The 24,683-nt window shown below is 48.2% G+C and overlaps 1 protein-coding gene across 1 annotated transcript in view; it reads right to left on the bottom strand.

Moving 5' to 3' along the window:
* The window catches only part of FBXO9 (F-box protein 9), a 163,907-nt gene that overhangs the window by 8,891 nt on the left and 130,333 nt on the right, over positions 1-24,683 (bottom strand). Inside the window, exon 11 of the mRNA XM_063916701.1 lies at positions 15,629-15,722. Within this exon, the coding sequence (XP_063772771.1) occupies positions 15,629-15,722 (94 nt within the window). The remainder of the gene's footprint in view (positions 1-15,628; positions 15,723-24,683) is intronic.

The following is a 24,683-nucleotide window of genomic DNA, read 5'->3' as shown; positions in this document are numbered from 1 at the left end:
GGAGATAGGCCCCGCCCCCTTATCGGCGGCCTTATCTCCCGTTTTTCTATGTATTCTGGCAGGGGTTAAATGCATCCATATAGCCCAGGAGCTATATGTGATGCATTTTTTGCCATCCAAGGTGTTTTTATTGCGTCTCAGGGCGCCCCCCCCCAGCGCCCTGCACCCTCAGTGACCGGAGTGTGAAGTGTGCTTGAGAGCAATGGCGCACAGCTGCAGTGCTGTGCGCTACCTTGTTGAAGACAGGACGTCTTCTGCCGCCGATTTTCCGGACCTCTTCTGTCTTCTGGCTCTGTAAGGGGGCCGGCGGCGCGGCTCTGGGACCCATCCATGGCTGGGCCTGTGATCGTCCCTCTGGAGCTAATGTCCAGTAGCCTAAGAAGCCCAATCCACTCTGCACGCAGGTGAGTTCGCTTCTTCTCCCCTTAGTCCCTCGATGCAGTGAGCCTGTTGCCAGCAGGTCTCACTGAAAATAAAAAACCTAAAACTAAACTTTTCACTAAGCAGCTCAGGAGAGCCACCTAGTGTGCACCCTTCTCGTTCGGGCACAAAAATCTAACTGAGGCTTGGAGGAGGGTCATAGGGGGAGGAGCCAGTGCACACCAGTTAGTTCTAAAGCTTTACTTTTGTGCCCAGTCTCCTGCGGAGCCGCTATCCCCCCCCATGGTCCTTACGGAGTCCCCAGCATCCCCTTAGGACGTTAGAGAAATATATATATATATATATATATATATATATATATATATATTTCTCTATCTCCCACCTTTCTATAAATCCCCCCGGTACCGTACAAGGTGACTTTGGTGTCTTTGCAAATGCATGCGACCAATTTCTCTAAAATTCTATTGCCAGATAGGTTCAGATATGGTTACAGATAACTTTTAGTGTGCTGGGGGGATACCGGGGACGGGGGGGGAGGGGGGACCCACTCCTCTCTGTCTGCTGTTTGTTTGTGACCCCTCCCCCTTTCTAACACCAGATATATGATTATCTCCAGGAATGATTGAGCAGCTGCCACTGATTGTTTGCATGTGTGAGAAGGCCATTGAATGGGAGCAGCATTTGAAAGGCATGCTGTTCCTTGTAGTGCTAATGGGAGATCCTGGCGGTGGCTCCCAGGTAAGCTGGCCCTCATGAGGCCTTACTGTAGACAAAATCACATGGCCCTATGTGGACACTGCCATTATGTAGTGTTAGGACTGCTGATATCGTAGAAGCCTTGACGCAGGTCAGCAGCTAAACATGTCTTTGCAAACGTATGCGACCAATTTCTCTGTAAATAGGATTTTGGTACTTACCAGGTAAATCCTTTTCTTTGAATCCATAGGGGGCACTGGAGTACTCTTGGGATATGGACGGCTTCCACCGGAAGAAGGCACTGAATAAATTAATTTTTGAGACTACTCCTCCCCTCCATATCCTCGAGCACTTCAGTGTTTTTTACTGAGCCGAACAGGATCGATAGAGAGATTGACAAAAGGAGAATTACCTATAATCTCACGGACAACAATAAAGTTGACACAAAACGTAACAGACAACTAAACAGTTGACACCCTAACTGATTAACCTTTGTTAAATTTAAACCAGTCGTGAAAGTGTGTTACCATAAGAACCACTGAACTTCCTAAAACAGATAAACTGCTCTGGGTGGGCGTCCAGTGCCCCCTATGGATTCAAAGAAAAAGATTTACCTGGTAAGTACCAAAATCCTATTTTCTTTTTCATCCACTAGGGGTCACTGGAGTACTCTTGGGATGTACCAAAGTTTCCTCCGTGGCGGGAGAGCTGTTTGGCACCTGTAACACTAAACGGCCAAAGCTAGATGCTGATGCCGCGAACGTATCAAACTTGTAAAAGCGCACAAACGTGTGCACTGAAGACCAAGTAGCCGCACGGCAAAGCTGTGTCGTAGAAGCCCCACGACTCGCTGCCCATGACGTTCCCACAGAACGTGTGGAATGAGCTGTTACTGATGTAGGTGGCTGTAACCTAGCATGAAGGTAAGCCTGACGTATGGTCAGTTTGATCCATCTGGATAAGGTCTGCTTAGAGGCTGGCCAACCCCTCTTAGCCGCATCATAGAGAACAAACAACGTATCCGTCTTACGAACCGTAGACGTTCGGGATACATAGACGCGTAATGCGCGAACCACATCCAACGTTTCAGCATTCTCTGTTAATACCGGAACTACTATTGGTTGATTGATGTGAAAAGACGACACTACCTTTGGTAGAAAAGCGGGATTCGTCCGAAGTTCCGCTCTGTCATCATGAAAAACTAAATACGGTGACTTGCACGACAAGGCACCCAGATCTGAAACACGCCTAGCCGAAGCTAAGGCTAAAAGAAAAATCGTTTTCCAAGTGAGAAATTTAATATCCACTTGTTGTAAGGGTTCAAAGTAATCGGACTGTAAGAAATCTAAAACCAGATTCAAGTCCCATGGTGCTGTAGGTGGAATGAAAGGAGGCTGTATCCTCATTACACCCTGTAGAAACGTATGTATTGACGGCAATGAGGCCAATTTCCTTTGAAAGTAAATTGACAACGCAGATACCTGCACCTTTAGTGTGGAAAGACGTAGTCCTCCATCTAACCCCATCTGTAAAAATAACAAAAGACGGGATAAATTAAAAGATGATGTCGGAAACTTCCGAGCTTCACACCAACCTATATAAGTACGCCAGATTCTGTAATAATGAGCTGCCGTAACCGGCTTCCTAGCTCGTACCATGGTTGGTATAACAGACTCCGGAATGCCCTCTCTTCTCAAGATGGCCTTTTCAACAGCCACCCCGTCAAACGCAGCCGCGCTAAATCGGGGTAAAGGAACGGACCTTGTTGTAACAGGTCCGGACGTAGTGGGAGTGGCCACGGATCGTCTGCGAGTAAACCGAGGAGATCCGAGAACCAAGTTCTCCGAGGCCAATGAGGCGCTATTAGTATGACTGTGACGGACCCTCTCTTGATCCGTTTTAGCAACAGCGGGAGCAGCGGAAACGGTGGAAACAGATACACGAGGCTGTACGGCCACGCGGCTGTGAGAGCATCCACCGCCACTGCCCTTGGATCTCTTGTTCTGGACACATATCGTGACACCTGATGATTGTGGCGGGATGCCATCAGATCCACCTGAGGGTAACCCCACCTCTGGATCAACATCTGAAACACTTCTGGATTTAATGCCCACTCTCCTGGATGAAAATCCCGACGACTGAGAAAATCTGCCTCCCAGTTGTCCACTCCCGGAATGAACACTGCCGACAATATCACCTGGTGATATTCGGCCCATCTGAGGATCCGAGCTACTTCCCGCATTGCCATGCGGCTTCTCGTTCCTCCTTGTTTGTTTATGTATGCGACTGCCGTCGCATTGTCTGACTGCACCTGAACAGTCTGAAAACGAAACATGTACACTGCTTGTCTTAGAGCATTGTAAATCGCCCTGAGTTCCAGAACATTTATGGATAGCGATCTTTCGTGATCTGCCCAGAGGCCCTGGAGCCGATAACTCTGAACTACAGCTCCCCAACCTCTGAGACTTGCGTCTGTTGACAGAATTATCCAATTCACGACGCCGAATCGTCTCCCTGCAGATAGATTGTGTATTTTTAACCACCAGAGAAGAGACACCCTGACTTGTGGCGACAATCTCACCCTGTGGTGCATCTGCAGATGTGATCCCGACCATTGCGCTAACACCTCCAGTTGAAACGGACGTGAGTGAAATCTTCCGAACTGAAGTGCTTCGAAAGCCGCCACCATTGTGCCTAAAAGGCGAATGCACAAATGTACTGAGACTGTGCGTGGCTTGAGCACTAATTGCACCAGATGACGAATGACCTGTACTTTCTGTTGTGGCAGGTAAACCTTTTGATTTACTGTATCGAGAATCATCCCTAGGAATTGAAGTCGTTGACACGGAATTAGATGTGATTTCTTTAAACTGACTATCCAACCGTGCTGAACTAGTACATTGTACGTTAGCAAAGCATGCTGGAGAAGCAATTGTTGAGACGGAGCCTTTATGAGTAGATCGTCCAAATACGGAACAATTATTACTCCTAGGGACCTGAGATGAGCTATCATCACGGACATTACCTTGGTGAATACCCGAGGCGCTGATGAGAGGCCAAACGGCAGAGCCTGAAACTGGTAATGGTCTCGCCTTATTGCAAACCTTAAGAAACTCTGGTGAGGTGGCCAAATCGGAATGTGTAAGTACGCATCTTTGAGATCCAGTGCAATCATGAATTCCTGTGGCTCTAACCCTGCAATTACTGACCTGAGAGATTCCATCTTGAATCTGTGGTAAGTGACGTAATGATTGAGACCTTTTAGGTTCAATATTGGCCTGACTGAGCCATCTGGTTTTGGTACCAGAAACAGACTGGAATAATAACCCTGCCCCTGTTCCTGCACGGGGACCGGAATTACAACTGCAGCATTCAGCAGAGACTGAATGGCAACCTGCAGAACTGCTTTCTTGTCGTCCGACACAGGCAGTCCTGTCGTGAAAAATCTTCCTGTCGGAAGATAATCGAACTCTATTTTGTAACCCTCTAATACTAAATTGCGGATCCACCCATCTGTGGACGTCTGCAGCCACGCCCCCTGAAAGCTCTGAAGGCGTGCTCCCACAATTGGAGATCCGAGATGGGCTGGGAGCCCGTCATGCCACTGGTTTGTTAGTGGTCTTAGTGTCTTGACGACGTGCATTGGATTGTCGGGCACTACGTCCCCGACCTCTTCTACCAGGCGTGACTGCTCCTGTGCCCTGCCCACGAAAGGGCTGAGTTCTAAAGGATTTGAACGCCGGACCAGAATATTTCCGTTTAGGTATAGTTGTAGGCGATGGAAGAAACACAGACTTTCCTCCAGTAACCTCAGAAATCCATTTGTCCAATTCAGGACCGAAAAGCTTCTCGCCATCATAAGGCAATGCCTCTATACCTTTTTTAACCTCCGTCTCCGCCTGCCAAGAACGCAGCCAAAGTGCTCGTCGAACTATGACTAGCGATGAGGACAGGCGAGAAGTAAGCTGACAGACGTCAGTAGAAGCTGTACATAGATATTCAGCAGCTTCCCAGATTTGATCCGCGAGAAGTATAAGATGGTCATCTTGCAGAGCCGACTTGAGCTCTTTTATCCATACCATTAATGCTTTAGTAACCCAAATGCCAACCAACCCAGGTCTCAGCAGCACTCCAGCTGCTGTATACATGGACCTTAGCATAGCCTCTATTTTACGATCTGCAGGGTCTTTAAGCGTAGTAGCAGTTGGTACTGGTATGGTTAACTTCCTTGTAAGTTTAGATACGGATGAATCCACCGATGGTGGGTTCTCCCATGTAGCTGTCATGGACTCTGGAAACGGGTAACTCGATTTAAATCTACGAGGTATAGAAAACCGTTTATCCGGATTCTTCCGTGTTTCCAGTAACATTTTATTAAGAGATTCCGAAATAGGGAAACACATCGGAGATCTCTGTCGTTTAGTAAAGACTACCTCATCATTCGTCAGGGGCTCCTCAGTTTCCGTAAACTCCAGCGACTGACGTACTGCTCTGATGAGATTATCAATACCTGGGCTGTCAAAATCGTCACTATCTGACTGTTGGTCTATTTCGCCCTCCTCATACTCATGTTCAGTGAGGTCTAGTATCCCAGAGACTGGAAAATTATTAGGAAAAGGAAACTTATCTTTTCCACTCAAGGTGGACCTCTGACCAGATTGAGACTCCCCTGGTAACTCAAATGGTCTCATTTTAAACTCAGATCTTGCCGCCTCTCTTTCTTCACGAGAGGCGGCCAGCTCTGATTGTAAACCAACTAATACATCTGCAAGTAAAGCCCATGGAGGGTCCAGAGATGCTGGCTTTACTTCTGTGGAAATCGTATTTGTGGCTGTATTAACAACACATGCTGTACATGTGGTGGATCCATCAGGCAACACACTCTTACAGACATGACATGAAAAATGTTTCTTAGATTTTGCTGGTGTCTTACTCATTATAAAGACAGACAATACAAACTACACACAGACAGTCTGCACGACTCAGTAATAACACCAAAGTTCCTTGTATATATCAGGCAAGTGCAGTGCCTGCCAGCAATAAGAAAACTGACCCCCAAATTCCCCTAGTACCACTCTTAAGCCGAGATGTAATATAGGAATCCTGGAACAGACAGGAGAACAGTAAACATGTTAAGTACCAAGTTTTTCTACAAAGCTTAACACTGCCAATACTGCTAATGTCTCCCCCCACCCCCACGACCTCCGTGTACAGCACCGGGTCGGGGCCTGCGGAACTTTGCATAGGGCCGTGTGAGCGGCCTGTACCTGTATGCCAAGGCAGCGGGGAACTCCTCGGCTGCTGCGGGCGGTCAGCGGGAGCAGAGAGCGTACTGCATAGAGCCGTGGAGCGGCCTATGCACACGCGCTCCCGGCCCGCCACACACAGCATAGAGTGGAGTGGCCTCCTGTGTAGCCAGGCAGCGGGGAACATATCGGCTGCTGCGGCGCAGGGAGCAGCGGTCTGCTAGGTAACTTAAGATGCTGGGAGCGGCGGAGAGTGAGAGCGCGCTGCATAGAGCCGTGAAGCGGCCTATGCACACGCGCTCCGGGCAGCGGTCGTTAGTGAGTGAAACATGCCCAATACAATCCCCAACAGTGGGGCGGCAGCATAAGCTGACCGCCCCTACCCAACATACCTGGACCGTAACAAAAGTCTATGACGGGGCTTCTCATCCAAGCTCCGTCCAGCTTTTTGCAGGCAGCCTGCAGGTGGAGTGAGGGAGCTCTTTACAGAGAGGTCCGACACTCACGGCTGTTCTCAGCCGCTTCCACTGTCCCTGACCCACGCCTGTTAGAAGGGGGGAAAGGACGTGGAAATCCTTGAAAGGAAAAAAAAAAAAAAACTTAGAAAAAATTCCAATACTTTGTGGACGAGCTCCACTATGCCTTCTAACTGTGTCGAGCACAGAAAAAACACTGAAGTGCTCGAGGATATGGAGGGGAGGAGTAGTCTCAAAAATTAATTTATTCAGTGCCTTCTTCCGGTGGAAGCCGTCCATATCCCAAGAGTACTCCAGTGACCCCTAGTGGATGAAAAAGAAATTTAATTACCAGATAGGTTCAGATATGGTTACAGATAATTTTTAGTGTGCTGGGGGGATACCAGTGGGGGGGGGGAAATCACCCCCACCCCCTCTCTGTCTGCTGTTTGTTTGTGACCCCTCCCCCTTTCTAGAACCGGATATATAATTATCTCCAGGAATGATTGAGCAGCTGCCACTGTTTGACTTTGGAGGATCCCTGGAGGCGCAGCGCTTTCCTGCTGGCAGCCTGTAGTCTAAGGCAGCATGAAATGGCACCTCTGAGCCACTCTTCCCGCTCTCTGGGAAGCCCCGCCCCCGTAATGGCGTGTGGTCCCTTGTGTGGAATTATACTGGCATTTGTGTCCCAAAACGCAGGAAACGGGGTTAAAACCCCTTTCTGTACCAGCGCCAGTGAGGGTGCCCGCAGCGGGCACCGCAGCCCGGAGCCACGTGACCACTGCGCCCTTATACCGTCACTGTCACCGGGGACCCGCTAACTGGGGCCCCGGTGTGTCTACTCACCGCACTAGCATCTGTTAGGGTTGGTGGCATGCTGTCGGCGTGCGCGCATCTGTTAGGGGTGGTGACATGCTGTCGGCCTGCACGCACAGCCAGGGGCATGCGAAACAGCACCTCAGGAGCTTTGTCCTGTCGCCGGGGATCCAGACCATTAACTCTATTAAAGGTTGGTTCGGTCCTTCCCCTAAATCCCACGACGGAGGAAGAATGGTGCCAGCCAGTGCTGACTGAAAATAAAAAACTAAAACAGATTTCTGAAGAAAACACTCTGGAGCTCCAGAGAATGCACCCGGCTCCTTGGGCACATTTTTCTAAACTGAGTCTGCAGGAGGGGCATAGAGGGGAGGAGCCAGCACACACTGAACGTTTCTTAAAGTGCAGGCTCCAATGGACCCGATCTATACCAAATGGTACTAATACCATCCCAGTATCTCCTAGGACGTTAGAGAAAATAAGAATTTACTCACCGGTAATTCTATTTCTCGTAGTCCGTAGTGGATGCTGGGACTCCGTAAGGACCATGGGGAATAGCGGCTCCGCAGGAGACTGGGCACAACTAAAAGAAAGCTTTAGACTACTGGTGTGCACTGGCTCCTCCCACTATGACCCTCCTCCAGACTTCAGATAGGATACTGTGCCCGGAAGAGCTGACACAATAAGGAAGGATTTTGAATCCCGGGTAAGACTCATACCAGCCACACCAATCACACCGTATAACTCGTGATACAATACCCAGTTAACAGTATGATAACAACTGAGCCTCTCAACAGATGGCTCAACAATAACCCTTTAGTTAAACAATAACTATATACAAGTATTGCAGACAATCCGCACTTGGGATGGGCGCCCAGCATCCACTACGGACTACGAGAAATAGAATTACCGGTGAGTAAATTCTTATTTTCTCTGACGTCCTAAGTGGATGCTGGGACTCCGTAAGGACCATGGGGATTATACCAAAGCTCCCAAACGGGCCGGAGAGCGCGGATGACTCTGCAGCACCGAATGGGCAAACTCTAGGTCCTCCTCAGCCAGGGTGTCAAACTTGTAGAATTTAGCAAATGTGTTTGACCCCGACCAAGTAGCTGCTCGGCAAAGTTGTAGAGCCGAGACCCCTCGGGCAGCCGCCCAAGAAGAGCCCACCTTCCTCGTGGAATGGGCTTTCACCGATTTAGGATGCGGCAGTCCAGCCGCAGAATGTGCAAGCTGAATCGTACTACAGATCCAGCGAGCAATAGTCTGCTTTGAAGCAGGTGCACCCAACTTGTTGGGTGCATACAGGATAATTAGCGAGTCAGTCTTTCTGACTCCAGCTGTCCTGGAAACATAAATTTTCAGGGCCCTGACTACATCCAACGACTTGAAAGCCTCCAAGTCTTTAGTAGCCGCAGGCACCACGATAGGTTGGTTCAGATGAAAGGCTGATACCACCTTAGGGAGAAATTGGGGACGAGTCCTCAATTCTGCCCTATCCATATGGAAAATCAGATAAGGGCTATTACATGACAAAGCCGCCAATTCTGATACACGCCTGGCCGAAGCCAAGGCCAACAACATGACCACTTTCCACGTGAGATATTTCAATTCCACGGTTTTAAGTAGCTCAAACCAATGTGACTTTAAGAAATCCAACACCACATTGAGATCCCAAGGTGCCACTGGATGCACAAAAGGGGGCTGAATATGCAACACTCCCTTAACAAAAGTTTGAACTTCAGGTAGTGAAGCCAGTTCTCTCTGGAAGAAAATCGATAGAGCCGAAATCTGGACCTTAATGGAACCCAATTTTAGGCCCATAGTCACCCCTGACTGTAGAAAGTGCAGGAAACGGCCCAGCTGAAATTCTTCCGTTGGGGCCTTCCTGGCCTCACACCACGCAACATATTTTCGCCATATGCGGTGATAATGGTTTGCAGTTACTTCTTTCCTAGCTTTAATCAGCGTAGGAATGACTTCCTCCGGAATGCCCTTTTCCTTCAGGATCCGGTGTTCAACCGCCATGCCGTCAAACGCAGCCACGGTAAGTCTTGGAACAGACAGGGCCCCTGCTGCAGCAGGTCCTGTCTGAGCGGCAGAGGCCATGGTTCCTCTGAGATCATTTCTTGAAGTTCCGGGTACCAAGCTCTTCTTGGCCAATCCGGAACAATGAGTATAGTTCTTACTCCTCTTCTCCTTATTATCCTCAGTACCTTTGGTATGAGAGGAAGAGGAGGGAACACATAAACCGACCGGTACACCCACGGTGTCACTAGAGCGTCCACAGCTATCGCCTGCGGGTCTCTTGACCTGGCGCAATACTTTTCTAGCTTTTTGTTTAGGCGGGACGCCATCATGTCCACCAGTGGCCTTTCCCAACGGTTTACAATCAGTTGGAAGACTTCTGGATGAAGTCCCCACTCTCCCGGGTGGAGGTCGTGCCTGCTGAGGAAGTCTGCTTCCCAGTTGTCCACTCCCGGAATGAACACTGCTGACAGTGCTAACACGTAATTTTCCGCCCGTCGGAGAATCCTTGTGGCTTCTGCCATCGCCGTCCTGCTTCTCGTGCCGCCCTGTCGGTTTACATGGGCGACCGCCGTGATGTTGTCTGACTGGATCAATACCGGCTGGTTTTGAAGCAGTGGTTTTGCCTGACTTAGGGCATTGTAAATGGCCCTCAGTTCCAGAATATTTATGTGCAGGGAAGTCTCCTGACTTGACCATAGTCCTTGGAAGTTTCTTCCCTGTGTGACTGCCCCCCAGCCTCGAAGGCTGGCATCCGTGGTCACCAGGACCCAGTCCTGTATGCCGAATCTGCGGCCCTCTTGAAGATGAGCACTCTGCAGCCACCACAGCAGAGACACCCTGGTCCTTGGAGACAGGGTTATCAGCCGATGCATCTGAAGATGCGATCCGGACCACTTGTCCAACAGGTCCCACTGAAAGGTTCTTGCATGGAACCTGCCGTATGGAATTGCTTCGTAGGAAGCTACCATCTTTCCCAGGATCCGCGTGCAGTGATGCACCGACACCTGTTTTGGTTTTAGGAGGCCTCTGACTAGAGATGACAGCTCCTTGGCCTTCTCCTCCGGGAGAAACACTTTTTTCTGTTCTGTGTCCAGAACCATCCCCAGGAACAGTAGACGTGTCGTAGGGATCAGCTGTGACTTTGGAATATTTAGAATCCAGCCGTGCTGTTGTAGCACCTCCCGAGATAGTGCTACCCCGACCAACAACTGCTCCCTGGACCTCGCCTTTATCAGGAGATCGTCCAAGTACGGGATAATTAAAACTCCCTTCTTTCGAAGGAGTATCATCATTTCGGCCATTACCTTGGTAAAGACCCTCGGAGCCGTGGATAGACCGAACGGCAACGTCTGGAATTGGTAATGACAATCCTGTACCACAAATCTGAGGTACTCCTGGTGAGGATGGTAAATGGGGACATGCAGGTAAGCATCCTTGATGTCCAGTGATACCATGTAATCCCCCTCGTCCAGGCTTGCAATAACCGCCCTGAGCGATTCCATCTTGAATTTTTTTATATACGTGTTCAAGGATTTCAAATTTAAAATGGGTTTCACCGAACCGTCCGGTTTCGGTACCACAAACATTGTGGAATAGTAACCCCGTCCTTGTTGAAGTAGGGGCACCTTTACTATCACCTGTTGTGAATACAGCTTGTGAATTGCCTGTAACACTGCCTCCCTGCCTGAGGGAGTTGTTGGTAAGGCAGATTTGAGGAAACGGCGGGGGGGGGGGGGGGGGGGGGAGACGTCTAGAATTCCAGCTTGTACCCCTGAGATACTACTTGAAAGATCCAGGGATCCACCCGTGAGCGAGCCCACTGATTGCTGAAATTCTTGAGACGGGCCCCCACCGTACCTGGCTCCGCCTGTGGAGCCCCAGCGTCATGCTGTGGACTTAGAGGAAGCAGGGGAGGACTTTTGCTCCTGGGAACTGGCTGTATGCTGCAGCTTCTTTCCCCTACCTCTGCCTCTGGGCAGAAAGGACGCGCCCCTAACCCGCTTGCCCTTATTGGGCCGAAAGGACTGTACCTGATAATACGGTGCTTTCTTTGGCTGTGAGGGAACATGGGGTAAAAATGTAGACTTCCCAGCCGTTGCTGTGGAAACGAGGTACGAGAGACCATCCTCGAACAACTCCTCACCCTTATAAGGCAAAACTTCCATGTGCCTGTTAGAATCTGCATCTCCTGTCCACTGCCGAGTCCATAACCCTCTCCTGGCAGAAATGGACATTGCACTTATTTTAGATGCCAGCCGGCAAATATCCCTCTGTGCATCCCTCATGTAGAAGAGTGCGTCTTTAATATGCTCTACGGTTAGCAATATAGTGTCCCTGTCTAGGGTATCAATATTTTCCGACAGAGAATCTGACACCTTGAGAAAGGCTCCCTTGTGAGCAGAAACGCGTTGGTGTTTTGGGGGACAGACTGCAGCAACCAAGGAATCCGTGGAAGCATCCAGGAAGCCTGGAGCCAGAGGGAATACGGTGCTGCTTTCCCGGGAGGTACCTGTGTACTCTTAAGCGCTTCAGGGTAGCCTTCACTGGTCGCCCCACTCATTCTGGTACGCAGAACTACCCCACTAATGTTGGTGGAGTTTATTTTATGAATTTATTCTATGAATTTTAGCTGCTAAATATAAAAATAAAAAACTGTACTTCACTATATTCCTTTTTCCTGGTTTATTTTGGAGGGACGAAGAGGTTGTCCGTTTGGCTCCTAAGGAAAAAGTGAGAGAATTACAGAACATTCACCAGAAACTAACTGGATATTAAGACTGTGGACTGTTATATACCTCAGAGGGTGCGCACTTTTGCAAATTGGAATTGTATTTTAAACTCCTCACCCTTATAAGGCAAAACTTCCATGTGCCTGTTAGAATCTGCATCTCCTGTCCACTGCCGAGTCCATAACCCTCTCCTGGCAGAAATGGACATTGCACTTATTTTAGATGCCAGCCGGCAAATATCCCTCTATGCATCCCTCATGTAGAAGAGTGCGTCTTTAATATGCTCTACGGTTAGCAATATAGTGTCCCTGTCTAGGGTATCAATATTTTCCGACAGGGAATCTGACCACGCAGCTGCAGCACTGCACATCCATGCTGAAGCAATAGCTGGTCTCAGTATAACACCTGTGTGTGTATATATAGACTTCAGGATAGCCTCCTGCTTTCTATCAGCAGATTCCTTCAGGGCGGCCGTATCCGGAGACGGTAGTGCCACCTTCTTTGACAAGCGTGTGAGCGCTTTATCCACCCTAGGGGATGTTTCCCAACGTGACCTATCCTCTGGCGGGAAAGGGTACGCCATTAGTAACCTCTTAGAAATTACCAGTTTCTTATCAGGGGAAGCCCACGCTTCTTCACACACTTCATTCAATTCTTCAGATGGAGGAAAAACCACTGGTTGTTTTTTCTCTCCAAACATAATACCCTTTTTTGTGGTACCCGGGGTAACATCAGAAACGTGTAACACATTTTTCATTGCCTCAATCATGTAGCGTGTGGCCCTATTGGAAGTTACATTAGTCTCATCGTCGTCGACACTGGAGTCAGTATCCGTGTCGACATCTGTGTCTGCCATCTGAGGTAGCGGGCGTTTTAGAGCCCCTGATGGCTTTTGACACGCCTGGGCAGGCACAGGCTGAGAAGCCGGCTGTCCCACATTTGGTATGTCGTCAAACCTTTTATGCAAGGAGTCGACACTGTCGCGTAATTCCTTCCACAGCACCATCCACTCAGGTGTCGACCCCGCAGGGGGTGACATCACATTTATCGGCATCCGTTCCGCCTCCACATAAGCCTCCTCATCAAACATGTCGACACAGCCGTACCGACACACCACATACACACAGGGAATGCTCTGACAGAGGACAGGACCCCACAAAGCCCTTTGGGGAGACAGAGAGAGAGTATGCCAGCACACACCAGAGCGCTATATAACACAGGGATCCCACTATAAATTAGTGTTTTTCCCTTATAGCTGCTTATATTACATATACTGCGCCTAAATTTAGTGCCCCCCCTCTCTTTTTTACCCTTATGTAGCTTGACACTGCAGGGGAGAGCCAGGGAGCGTCCTTCCAGCGGAGCTGTGAGGGAAAAATGGCGCCAGTGTGCTGAGGGAGATGGCCCCGCCCCTTTTCCGACGGACTTCTCCCGCTTTTTCTGGAATTCTGGCAGGGGTATTTTTACACCTATATAGCCTTCCTGACTATATATGGTGTAGATTTGCCAGCCAAGGTGTCTTATATTGCCCTCAGGGCGCCCCCCCCAGCGCCCTGCACCCATCAGTGACCGGAGTGTGAGGTGTGCATGAGGAGCAATGGCGCACAGCTGCAGTGCTGTGCGCTACCTTGTTGAAGACAGAAGTCTTCTGCCGCCGATTTTCAGGAACACTTCTTGCTTCTGGCTCTGTAAGGGGGCCGGCGGCGCGGCTCCGGGACCAAACAGCGAGGTCGGGTCCTGTGGTCGATCCCTCTGGAGCTAATGGTGTCCAGTAGCCTAAGAAGCCCAAGCTACCACCAGTTAGGTAGGTTCGCTTCTTCTCCCCTTAGTCCCTCGCTGCAGTGAGTCTGTTGCCAGCAGATCTCACTGTAAAATAAAAAACCTAAAATATACTTTCTTTCTAGGAGCTCAGGAGAGCCCCTAGTGTGCATCCAGCTCAGCCGGGCACAAGATTCTAACTGAAGTCTGGAGGAGGGTCATAGTGGGAGGAGCCAGTGCACACCAGTAGTCTAAAGCTTTCTTTTAGTTGTGCCCAGTCTCCTGCGGAGCCGCTATTCCCCATGGTCCTTACGGAGTCCCAGCATCCACTTAGGACGTCAGAGAAAAACAGGTTACCTTAAGGTGCGTACACACTGGTCAATATAGCGCGGGTCCGTCGGCCAGCGTGTACAAGCGTTATGTCTGGGAACACCGTCGTTTACGGACATATCGCGACGGCCCTGCTGCACAGCCGATGGCCAATATATCGTTAAATATATTGCCACTTCGGTGTGTGTGTACGGGAGGTTAGCCGACCGCCCGTACACAAGCTGCAGCAGCCGGCAGTGACTGACAGCTGAACTGGGCGGGCGTGTGTAAATGCCCGCCCAGTTCATGACGTCAGTCCCCAATGGATCGGGCAGGGTGTATGCACAGCACACTGCCCGATCTGGCTTTAGCTATATCCGCAGATCAATTGATCTGCAGATATATCTGTAGGTGTGTACCCAGCATTAGGTAGATCTTTGTATTACTGATTCGAAAAACCAAAACACTTGGAAAAAAAGTACACCAAATATTTTTAAAAAGTAGAGGAAATATGACCAAGACTATAATTATGTGGAAGAAAGGGGAACATTGTGAGGCAAAGGGGTCTATATACTAAGCCTTGGATGGAGATAAAGTACCAACCAACCAGCTCATTTTTCAAACATAGCCTGTAACATGGCAGTTAGGAGCTGACTGGCTGGTACTTTATCTCCATCCAAGGCTTAGTAAACAGACCCCTTATTTTGTTAAGTAGCCACTTTGTTTTCTTGCAGACCAATGGCTCCTATACAGATGTGTCCTCATACATCACAATAGCGCCAGGTCCTATGAGAGACTGCTAGTGTCAGCCAAAAATACGTGTTAGTTGCAGTGCGATGCAGCTAGTATGCACCAGCTGCAATGTAGTTGCCCCTGGGATACCGTCCCGTTCGGCCCTGAGAATATGCTGCTGCTGTTAGCCAGGTGCGGGAAACTTGTTCTCTCAGGGCCGGGGACTCCAATCCCTTGACGGCGGCCCTGACAGGGTGTACTAGTCATAACGCATTGCGATGAAGACTCCGTTTCAGCAAACAAAGACGACAGTCACAAGCAGAGTTGCATGGGACCTGGTGGATCACTCGAGCTAGGCATCTTGTGCAGTGCGGCATACGGACGCTAGACGTATGAGGACACATCTGTAGCTCAGTGCTACTTCCTTGCAAATAAAAAATACTGTACATGGGAAACCCATCAGAGTGACACATACCTCATCCTTCTTGTTGGTTATAACTGCAAAAACTTTGGTTTGGTTGTCTGTATCTTGAGATAGACGATAATGGCCAAGCAACATTGCATCAGTTCTATGAAATATAAACCACAAGCACTGGTTATACAGATGTGTGCTTATAGTGACAAGGGATTACATTTTCTGACACTGTTCTTAAGCTGGGTACACACTGGAACGATCTGTATCAAGCCAATATGTCGGCCCAACATATCGGAACCTGGGTACACAATGAGTGATGTTAATGAAGGACGTAACAATCACTGTACGTCCTTCATTAGCATGCATGGTGTCGCTAGCGATATCATCAGGTTTATTGCGCAGCCAACCAACTGGACGATGTTGCTAGCAACCGTGGGTACCCGCATATCAGTCATACACACTGCCTGATATTCGCCGAATTGAGTGATTTCGGTATCGGATCGGAAACATATCGTTCAGTGTGTACCCAGCTGTACGGTCAAGTTATATATATATATATATATATATATATATATATATATATATATATATATATATATATATAATATATGATGTAGGGACCGGCACTCTCAAATATAAGTATAACTGCCCCGGTGCCTCCTCAAGTGATCAAAGGACCATATACAACAGCAGCAATGGAGTGGCACTCGTGGGACTTCAGTCAGACAACAAAGGACACAGCGGTCACAAGTTAGGTGAAATCTTAGATTTCACCTAACTTGTGACCGCTGTGTCCTTTGTTGTCTGACTGAAGTCCCACGAGTGCCACTCCATTGCTGCTGTTATATATATATATATATATATATATATATATATATATATATATATATATATATATATATATATATATATATATATATATATAAAAATGGAGTGGTTCTAAGCGACCAATGGTGTTTACATTAGATATAGCTGATAAAAGGACATTACCCAATGTATGTAAAAAATAAGAATTTACTTACCGATAATTCTATTTCTCATAGTCCATAGTGGATGCTGGGGACTCCGAAAGGACCATGGGGAATAGCGGCTCCGCAGGAGACTGGGCACAAAGTAAAAGCTTTAGGACTAGCTGGTGTGCACTGGCTCCTCCCCCTATGACCCTCCTCCAAGCCTCAGTTAGGATACTGTGCCCGGACGAGCGTACACAATAAGGAAGGATTTTGAATCCCGGGTAAGACTCATACCAGCCACACCAATCACACCGTACAACTTGTGATCTGAACCCAGTTAACAGCATGATAACAGAAGGAGCCTCTGAAAAGATGGCTCACAACAACAATAACCCGATTTTTGTAACAATAACTATGTACAAGTAATGCAGACAATCCGCACTTGGGATGGGCGCCCAGCATCCACTACGGACTATGAGAAATAGAATTATCGGTAAGTAAATTCTTATTTTCTCTAACGTCCTAGTGGATGCTGGGGACTCCGAAAGGACCATGGGGATTATACCAAAGCTCCCAAACGGGCGGGAGAGTGCGGATGACTCTGCAGCACCGAATGAGAGAACTCCAGGTCCTCCTCAGCCAGGGTATCAAATTTGTAGAATTTTACAAACGTGTTTGCCCCTGACCAAGTAGCTGCTCGGCAAAGTTGTAAAGCCAAGACTCCTCGGGCAGCCGCCCAAGATGAGCCCACTTTCCGTGTGGAATGGGCTTTTACAGATTTTGGCTGTGGCAGGCCTGCCACAGAATGTGCAAGCTGAATTGTACTACAAATCCAACGAGCAATCGTCTGCTTAGAAGCAGGAGCACCCAGCTTGTTGGGTGCATACAGGATAAACAGCGAATCAGATTTTCTGACTCCAGTCGTCCTGGAAACATATATTTTCAGGGCCCTGACTACGTCCAGCAACTTGGAATCCTCCAAGTCCCTAGTAGCCGCAGGCACCACAATAGGCTGGTTTAAGTGAAATGCTGAAACCACCTTAGGAAGAAATTGAGGACGAGTCCTCAATTCTGCCCTGTCCGTATGAAAAATTAGGTAAGGGCCTTTATAGGATAAAGCCGCCAATTCTGAGACACGCCTGGCTGAAGCCAGGGCTAACAGCATTACCACTTTCCATGTGAGATATTTTAAGTCCACAGTGGTGAGTGGTTCAAACCAATGTGATTTTAGGAATCCCAAAACTACATTGAGATCCCAAGGTGCCACTGGAGGCACAAAAGGAGGCTGTATATGCAGTACTCCCTTGACAAACGTCTGAACTTCAGGAACAGAAGCCAGTTCTTTTTGGAAGAATATTGACAGGGCCGAAATTTGAACCTTAATGGACCCTAATTTGAGGCCCATAGACAGTCCTGTTTGCAGGAAATGCAGAAAACGACCCAGTTGAAATTCCTCTGTAGGGGCCTTCCTGGCCTCGCACCACGCAACATATTTACGCCAAATACGGTGATAATGTTGTATGGTTACATCCTTCCTGGCTTTGATCAGGGTAGGGATGACTTCATCCGGAATGCCTTTTTCCTTCAGGATCCGGCGTTCAACCGCCATGCCGTCAAACGCAGCCGCGGTAAGTCTTGGAACAGACATGGTCCCTGCTGGAGCAGGTCCTTTCTTAGAGGTAGAGGCCACGGGTCTTCCGTGAGCATCTCTTGAATTTCCGGGTACCAAGTCCTTCTTGGCCAATCCGGAGCCACGAGTATAGTCTTTACTCTTCTCCTTCTTATGATTCTCAGTACTTTTGGTATGAGAGGAAGAGGAGGGAACACATACACTGACTGGTACACCCACGGTGTTACCAGAGCGTCCACAGCTATTGCCTGAGGGTCCCTTGACCTGGCGCAATATCTGTCCAGTTTTTTGTTGAGGCGGGACGCCATCATGTCCACCTTTGGTTTTTCCCAACGGTTCACAATCATGTGGAAGACTTCTGGGTGAAGTCCCCACTCCCCCGGGTGAAGATCGTGTCTGCTGAGGAAGTCTGCTTCCCAGTTGTCCACTCCCGGAATGAACACTGCTGACAGTGCTATCACATGATTTTTCCGCCCAGCGAAGAATCCTTGCCACTTCCATCATTGCCCTCCTGCTTCTTGTGCCGCCCTGTCTGTTTACGTGGGCGACTGCCGTGATGTTGTCCGACTGGATCAACACCGGCTGACCCTGAAGCAGAGGTCTTGCCTGACTTAGGGCATTGTAAATGGCCCTTAGTTCCAGGATATTTATGTGAAGTGACGTTTCCATGCTTGACCACAAGCCCTGGAAATTTCTTCCCTGTGTGACTGCTCCCCAGCCTCTCAGGCTGGCATCCGTGGTCACCAGGACCCAATCCTGAATGCCGAATCTGCGGCCCTCTAGGAGATGAGCACTCTGTAACCACCACAGGAGAGACACCCTTGTCCTTGGAGACAGGGTTATCCGCTGATGCATTTGAAGATGCGATCCGGACCATTTGTCCAGCAGATCCCACTGAAAAGTTCTTGCGTGGAATCTGCCGAATGGAATCGCTTCTTAAGAAGCCACCATCTTTCCCAGGACCCTTGTGCATTGATGTACTGACACTTGGCCTGGTCTTAGGAGGTTCCTGACTAGGTCGGATAACTCCTTGGCTTTCTCCTCCGGGAGAAACACCTTTTTCTGTACTGTGTCCAGAATCATCCCTAGGAACAGCAGACGTGTCGTCGGAATCAGCTGCGATTTTGGAATATTTAGAATCCATCCGTGCTGTCGTAGTACTACTTGAGATAGTGCTACTCCGACCTCTAACTGTTCTCTGGACCTTGCCCTTATCAGGAGATCGTCCAAGTAAGGGATAATTAAGACGCCTTTTCTTCGAAGAAGAATCATCATTTCGGCCATTACCTTGGTAAAGACCCGGGGTGCCGTGGACAATCCAAACGGCAGCGTCTGAAACTGATAGTGACAGTTCTGTACCACAAACCTGAGGTACCCTTGGTGAGAAGGGCAAATTGGGACATGGAGGTAAGCATCCTTGATGTCCAGAGACACCATATAGTCCCCTTCTTCCAGGTTCGCTATCACTGCTCTGAGTGACTCCATCTTGAACTTGAACCTTTTTATGTAAGTGTTCAAGGATTTCAGATTTAAAATGGGTCTCACCGAGCCGTCCGGCTTCGGTACCACAAACAGCGTGGAATAATACCCCTTTCCCTATTGTAGGAGGGGTACCTTGATTATCACCTGCTGGGAATACAGCTTGTGAATGGCTTCCAATACCGCCTCCCTGTCGGGGGGAGACGTTGGTAAAGCAGACTTCAGGAACCGGCGAGGGGGAGACGTCTCGAATTCCAATTTGTACCCCTGAGATACTACCTGCAGGATCCAGGGGTCCACTTGCGAGTGAGCCCACTGCGCGCTGAAATTCTTGAGACGGGCCCCCACCGTGCCTGAGTCCGCTTGTAAGGCCCCAGCGTCATGCTGAGGACTTGGCAGAAGCGGGGGAGGGCTTCTGTTCGTGGGAAGAGGCTGTCTGCTGCAGTCTTTTTCCCCTTCCTCTGCCCCGGGGCAGATATGAGTGGCCTTTTGCCCGCTTGCCCTTATGGGGACGAAAGGACTGAGCCTGAAAAGACGGTATCTTTTTCTGCTGCGAGGTGACTTGGGGTAAAAAGGTGGATTTTCCAGCCGTTGCCGTGGCCACCAGGTCCGATAGACCGACCCCAAATAACTCCTCCCCTCTATACGGCAATACTTCCATATGCCGTTTGGAATCCGCATCCCCTGACCACTGTCGCGTCCATAATCCTCTTCTGGCGGAAATGGACATCGCACTTACTCTTGATGCCAGAGTGCAAATATCCCTCTGTGCATCTCGCATATATAGAAATGCATCCTTTAAATGCTCTATAGTCAATAATATATTGTCCCTGTCCAGGGTATCAATATTTTCAGTCAGGGAATCCGACCAAGCCACCCCAGCACTGCACATCCAGGCTGAGGCGATTGCTGGTCGTAGTATAATACCAGTATGTGTGTATATACTTTTAAGGATATTTTCCAGCTTCCTATCAGCTGGTTCTTGAGGGCGGCCGTATCAGGAGACGGTAATGCCACTTGTTTTGATAAGCGTGTGAGCGCCTTATCTACGCTAGGGGGTGTTTCCCAACGCGCCCTAACCTCTGGCGGGAAAGGGTATAATGCCAATAATTTTTTAGAAATTAGCAGTTTTTTATCGGGGGAAACCCACGCTTCATCACACACCTCATTTAATTCATCTGATTCAGGAAAAACTACGGGTAGTTTTTTCACACCCCACATAATACCCTTTTTTGTGGTACTTGTAGTATCAGAAATGTTCAAAACCTCCTTCATTGCCGTGATCATGTAACGTGTGGCCCTACTGGAAAATACGTTTGTTTCCTCACCGTCGACACTGGAGTCAGTGTCCGTGTCAGTGTCTGTATCGACCTGAGGTAACGGGCGTTTTATAGCCCCTGACGGTGTTTGAGACGCCTGTACAGGTATTAACTGATTTGCCGGCTGTCTCATGTCGTCAACAGTCTTTTGTAAAGTGCCGACACTATCACGTAATTCTTTCCATAAGACCATCCAGTCAGGTGTCGACTCCCTAGGGGGTGACATCACTAACACAGGCAATTGCTCCGCCTCCACACCATTTTCCTCCTCATACATGTCGACACAGCGTACCGACACACAGCACACACACAGGGAATGCTCTGATAGAGGACAGGACCCCACTAGCCCTTTGGGGAGACAGAGGGAGAGTTTGCCAGCACACACCAGAGCGCTATATATATACAGGGATAACCTTATATAAGTGTTTTTCCCTAATATAGCTGCTGTATATATTAATATGCCAATTTAGTGCCCCCCTCTCTTGTTTTACCCTGTTTCTGTAGTGCAGGACTGCAGGGGAGAGTCAGGGAGCCTTCCTCCAACGGAGCTGTGAGGAAAAAATGGCGCTTGTGTGCAGAGGAGATAGGCTCCGCCCCTTTTTCGCCGGCCTTTCTCCCGCTTTTTTGTGGAAAACTGGCAGGGGTTAAATACATCCATATAGCCCAGGAGCTATATGTGATGTATTTTTAGCCATTTAAGGTATTTTCATTGCGTCCCAGGGCGCCCCCCCCAGCGCCCTGCACCCTCAGTGACCGGAGTGTGAAGTGTGCTGAGAGCAATGGCGCACAGCTGCGGTGCTGTGCGCTACCTTATTGAAGACAGGACGTCTTCTGCCGCCGATTTTCCGGACCTCTTCACTCTTCTGGCTCTGTAAGGGGGCCGGCGGCGCGGCTCCGGGACCCATCCATGGCTGGGCCTGTGATCGTCCCTCTGGAGCTAATGTCCAGTAGCCTAAGAAGCCCAATCCACTCTGCACGCAGGTGAGTTCGCTTCTTCTCCCCTTAGTCCCTCGATGCAGTGAGCCTGTTGCCAGCAGGTCTCACTGAAAATAAAAAAACCTATTTAAACTTTTACTCTAAGCAGCTCAGGAGAGCCACCTAGATTGCACCCTTCTCGTTCGGGCACAAAATCTTAACTGAGGCTTGGAGGAGGGTCATAGGGGGAGGAGCCAGTGCACACCAGCTAGTCCTAAAGCTTTTACTTTGTGCCCAGTCTCCTGCGGAGCCGCTATTCCCCATGGTCCTTTCGGAGTCCCCAGCATCCACTAGGACGTTAGAGAAATATATATACAATTTATTATGACAACAGGAGCAATAAATGAATAAAAAATCTTGACTAAAAATATTCACATCTGACACACACACACACACACATATATATATATATCTCCAAGCATAGTAAGCGGCACTCACTACTGTGTAAAACAATTTTCCAAATATGCAGCAGTGGACGGTTGGCGGCACTCACGGCTCGAAAAAGAAACACAGGATTCCCCTTAGTTGTCTCTTTTTCGAGCCGTGAGTGCCGCCAACCGTCCACTGCTATATATATATATATATATATAGAGATCAGAACGTATATATAAATAAAAGATATATGTATATCGTATCTTAGATAGAGGTCATCTAGGGTTAGCCATATTGCTCCTGTTGTCATAATAAATAGTATATATATTTTTATATACATTGGATATTGTCCTTTGATCAGCTATATCTATTGATTTTCTTCAGGGACTTACCCCCCCCCCTGTACACTTGGGGAACAGCTGACGCCCATATAAATTGTGGAGTGTTGTTTTATACAATATATACGTGTGTCTGAATTTTCTAACTGCCAGATAATATTTAGGCGTTATTTTATTTGCAAGTGGCACTTTTCGCTATAGACATTACACACATATTATATATATATATATATATATATATATATATACATATACATATATACACACACACACACATTTCCAAGGACCCAACACTTGCCATTTCAGTATGCCTAGGTGTAAAAAAAAAAAAAAAAGAGCAATGTAATTGCATACAAAAGCGATGAATGCAAGCGTCAAAGACATTTTTCTTTTTTCTTTTTAGCAAATTCATTTTTGGAGCAATAAAAAAGAAAAAAAAATACAACTATACCCTGTTGGGGGTGGTGGCTGCTGACCATGCTCAGGTGTGGATCTGCATGTTATCTATTGATTTATTAGTTACGTATTACTATCCCTCGTGTATGTGTTCCTTTTTGGGTAGTTGCAATCTCTAAAGTGTTTAAGTATTTACTATGCTTTTTATTTTGTTAGGTAATATAACTTGTGCTCTGATGAATAATAGGCATGGAGCGACTTGCCCGGTGCAAAAGTATCGCCTCCATGCGACGCTTTCGCTATAGGGGCGGTGGGGGTGGTGGGGGGGGTCAGGCCTTGACACGAAGGGCAGATTAGCCCTGTGCTGGGCGTCCCCCCGCATGTCAGAAATTTTGATTGTAGATGTGCGTTTTTACGCATATCTACGATCAGGTCTGAGTCAGACACTAAATCAGGACCTAAAGCCCTGTACACACGGAGAGGTGTGCTGAGCGATCTAGCACAGACCGCTCAGCACACATCTCTCCCCCCGCTTAGCACTCAATTGAGCGAGGGGTAAGGGGCGGCCGCTCATTTCATCCAGCGGTGAAATGAGCGATCTCGCTAGATTTGGCATGCATGCCAAATCCAAATCAAGAGCCGGCAATAGGACTGCGCATCGCTGTCGCCAGCACCCTACACATGGAGAGATCCGTGCTCAATTTCTAAGCAATCTAGTCAGATTGCTTAGAATTTAAGAACGGATCTCTTTGTGTGTACCCCCCCTTAAGAGTGCAGTACCTTCATTTGTTTTATATTTCTTCTTTCCGTAGTAACAGCTCAGTGGGTGTCCACTATCCTTTACTGCAGCTATTGACATTTAATTAACATATAATTGATGTGTACTTATCAGCGCCTGAATTTTGGGAAGGTTTTTTTTCCAGATATTGAGAGCCAGAGGGTGCCATGAACGGGTGTGGTATGGAAGGTAGATAGTGACTAGGTTGACCACTATTGGTCGACAATAACTAGGTCGACAGGGTCTTTAGGTCGACAGGTCAAAAGGTCGACATGAGTTTTTAATGTTTTTTTGGTGTCGTTTTCTTCGTAGAGTGACCGGGAACCCCAATTAGTGCGCCGTGTCCCATCGCATGGCGAGCCAAGGGCAAGGTGCCTCGCTTCGCTTGGCACAGATTATCGGCCCAATCGTAATCCACGTGGATCATTAAGTATGAAAAGGTTCAAAAAAAGAATAAAATCATGAAAAACTCATGTCGACCCTTTGACCTGTCGACCTAGAGACCCTGTTGACCTAGAGACCGGATCCCGTCATGAACAGAGGAAGTTTAGGAACCACTGCCATAGTGTAAATTGTTGTTCTTAACAGTAGATTTGTTATAACTTGTTTCCTGCAAACTGTTAGGTTGTTCATAGATATTATTTTACCTTAGCCAAAAAATACTTTTGGGGAATGTTTCAGACTCAAAACTAAAAACAAATCTGATTCTACTATTGCCTCACTCTAAACTCCTTTAAGAAACATTCTTTGACTAAGGTATACTTTATATCTTTGTCTCACACGCAAAATATTTATGGAGCATAAAAGGGATATGTATACCCCATCTGTGTCACCCTGTCTGCCTGGCCCTCTCCTTTAGAATGTAAGCTCTCACG

The sequence above is a fragment of the Pseudophryne corroboree genome, chromosome 4 (genome assembly GCF_028390025.1).
Source record: "Pseudophryne corroboree isolate aPseCor3 chromosome 4, aPseCor3.hap2, whole genome shotgun sequence".
Lineage (NCBI taxonomy): Eukaryota > Metazoa > Chordata > Amphibia > Anura > Myobatrachidae > Pseudophryne > Pseudophryne corroboree.
The sequence above is the reverse complement of the archived record's forward strand: the minus strand, read 5'-3'. Positions and strand labels throughout refer to the sequence as shown.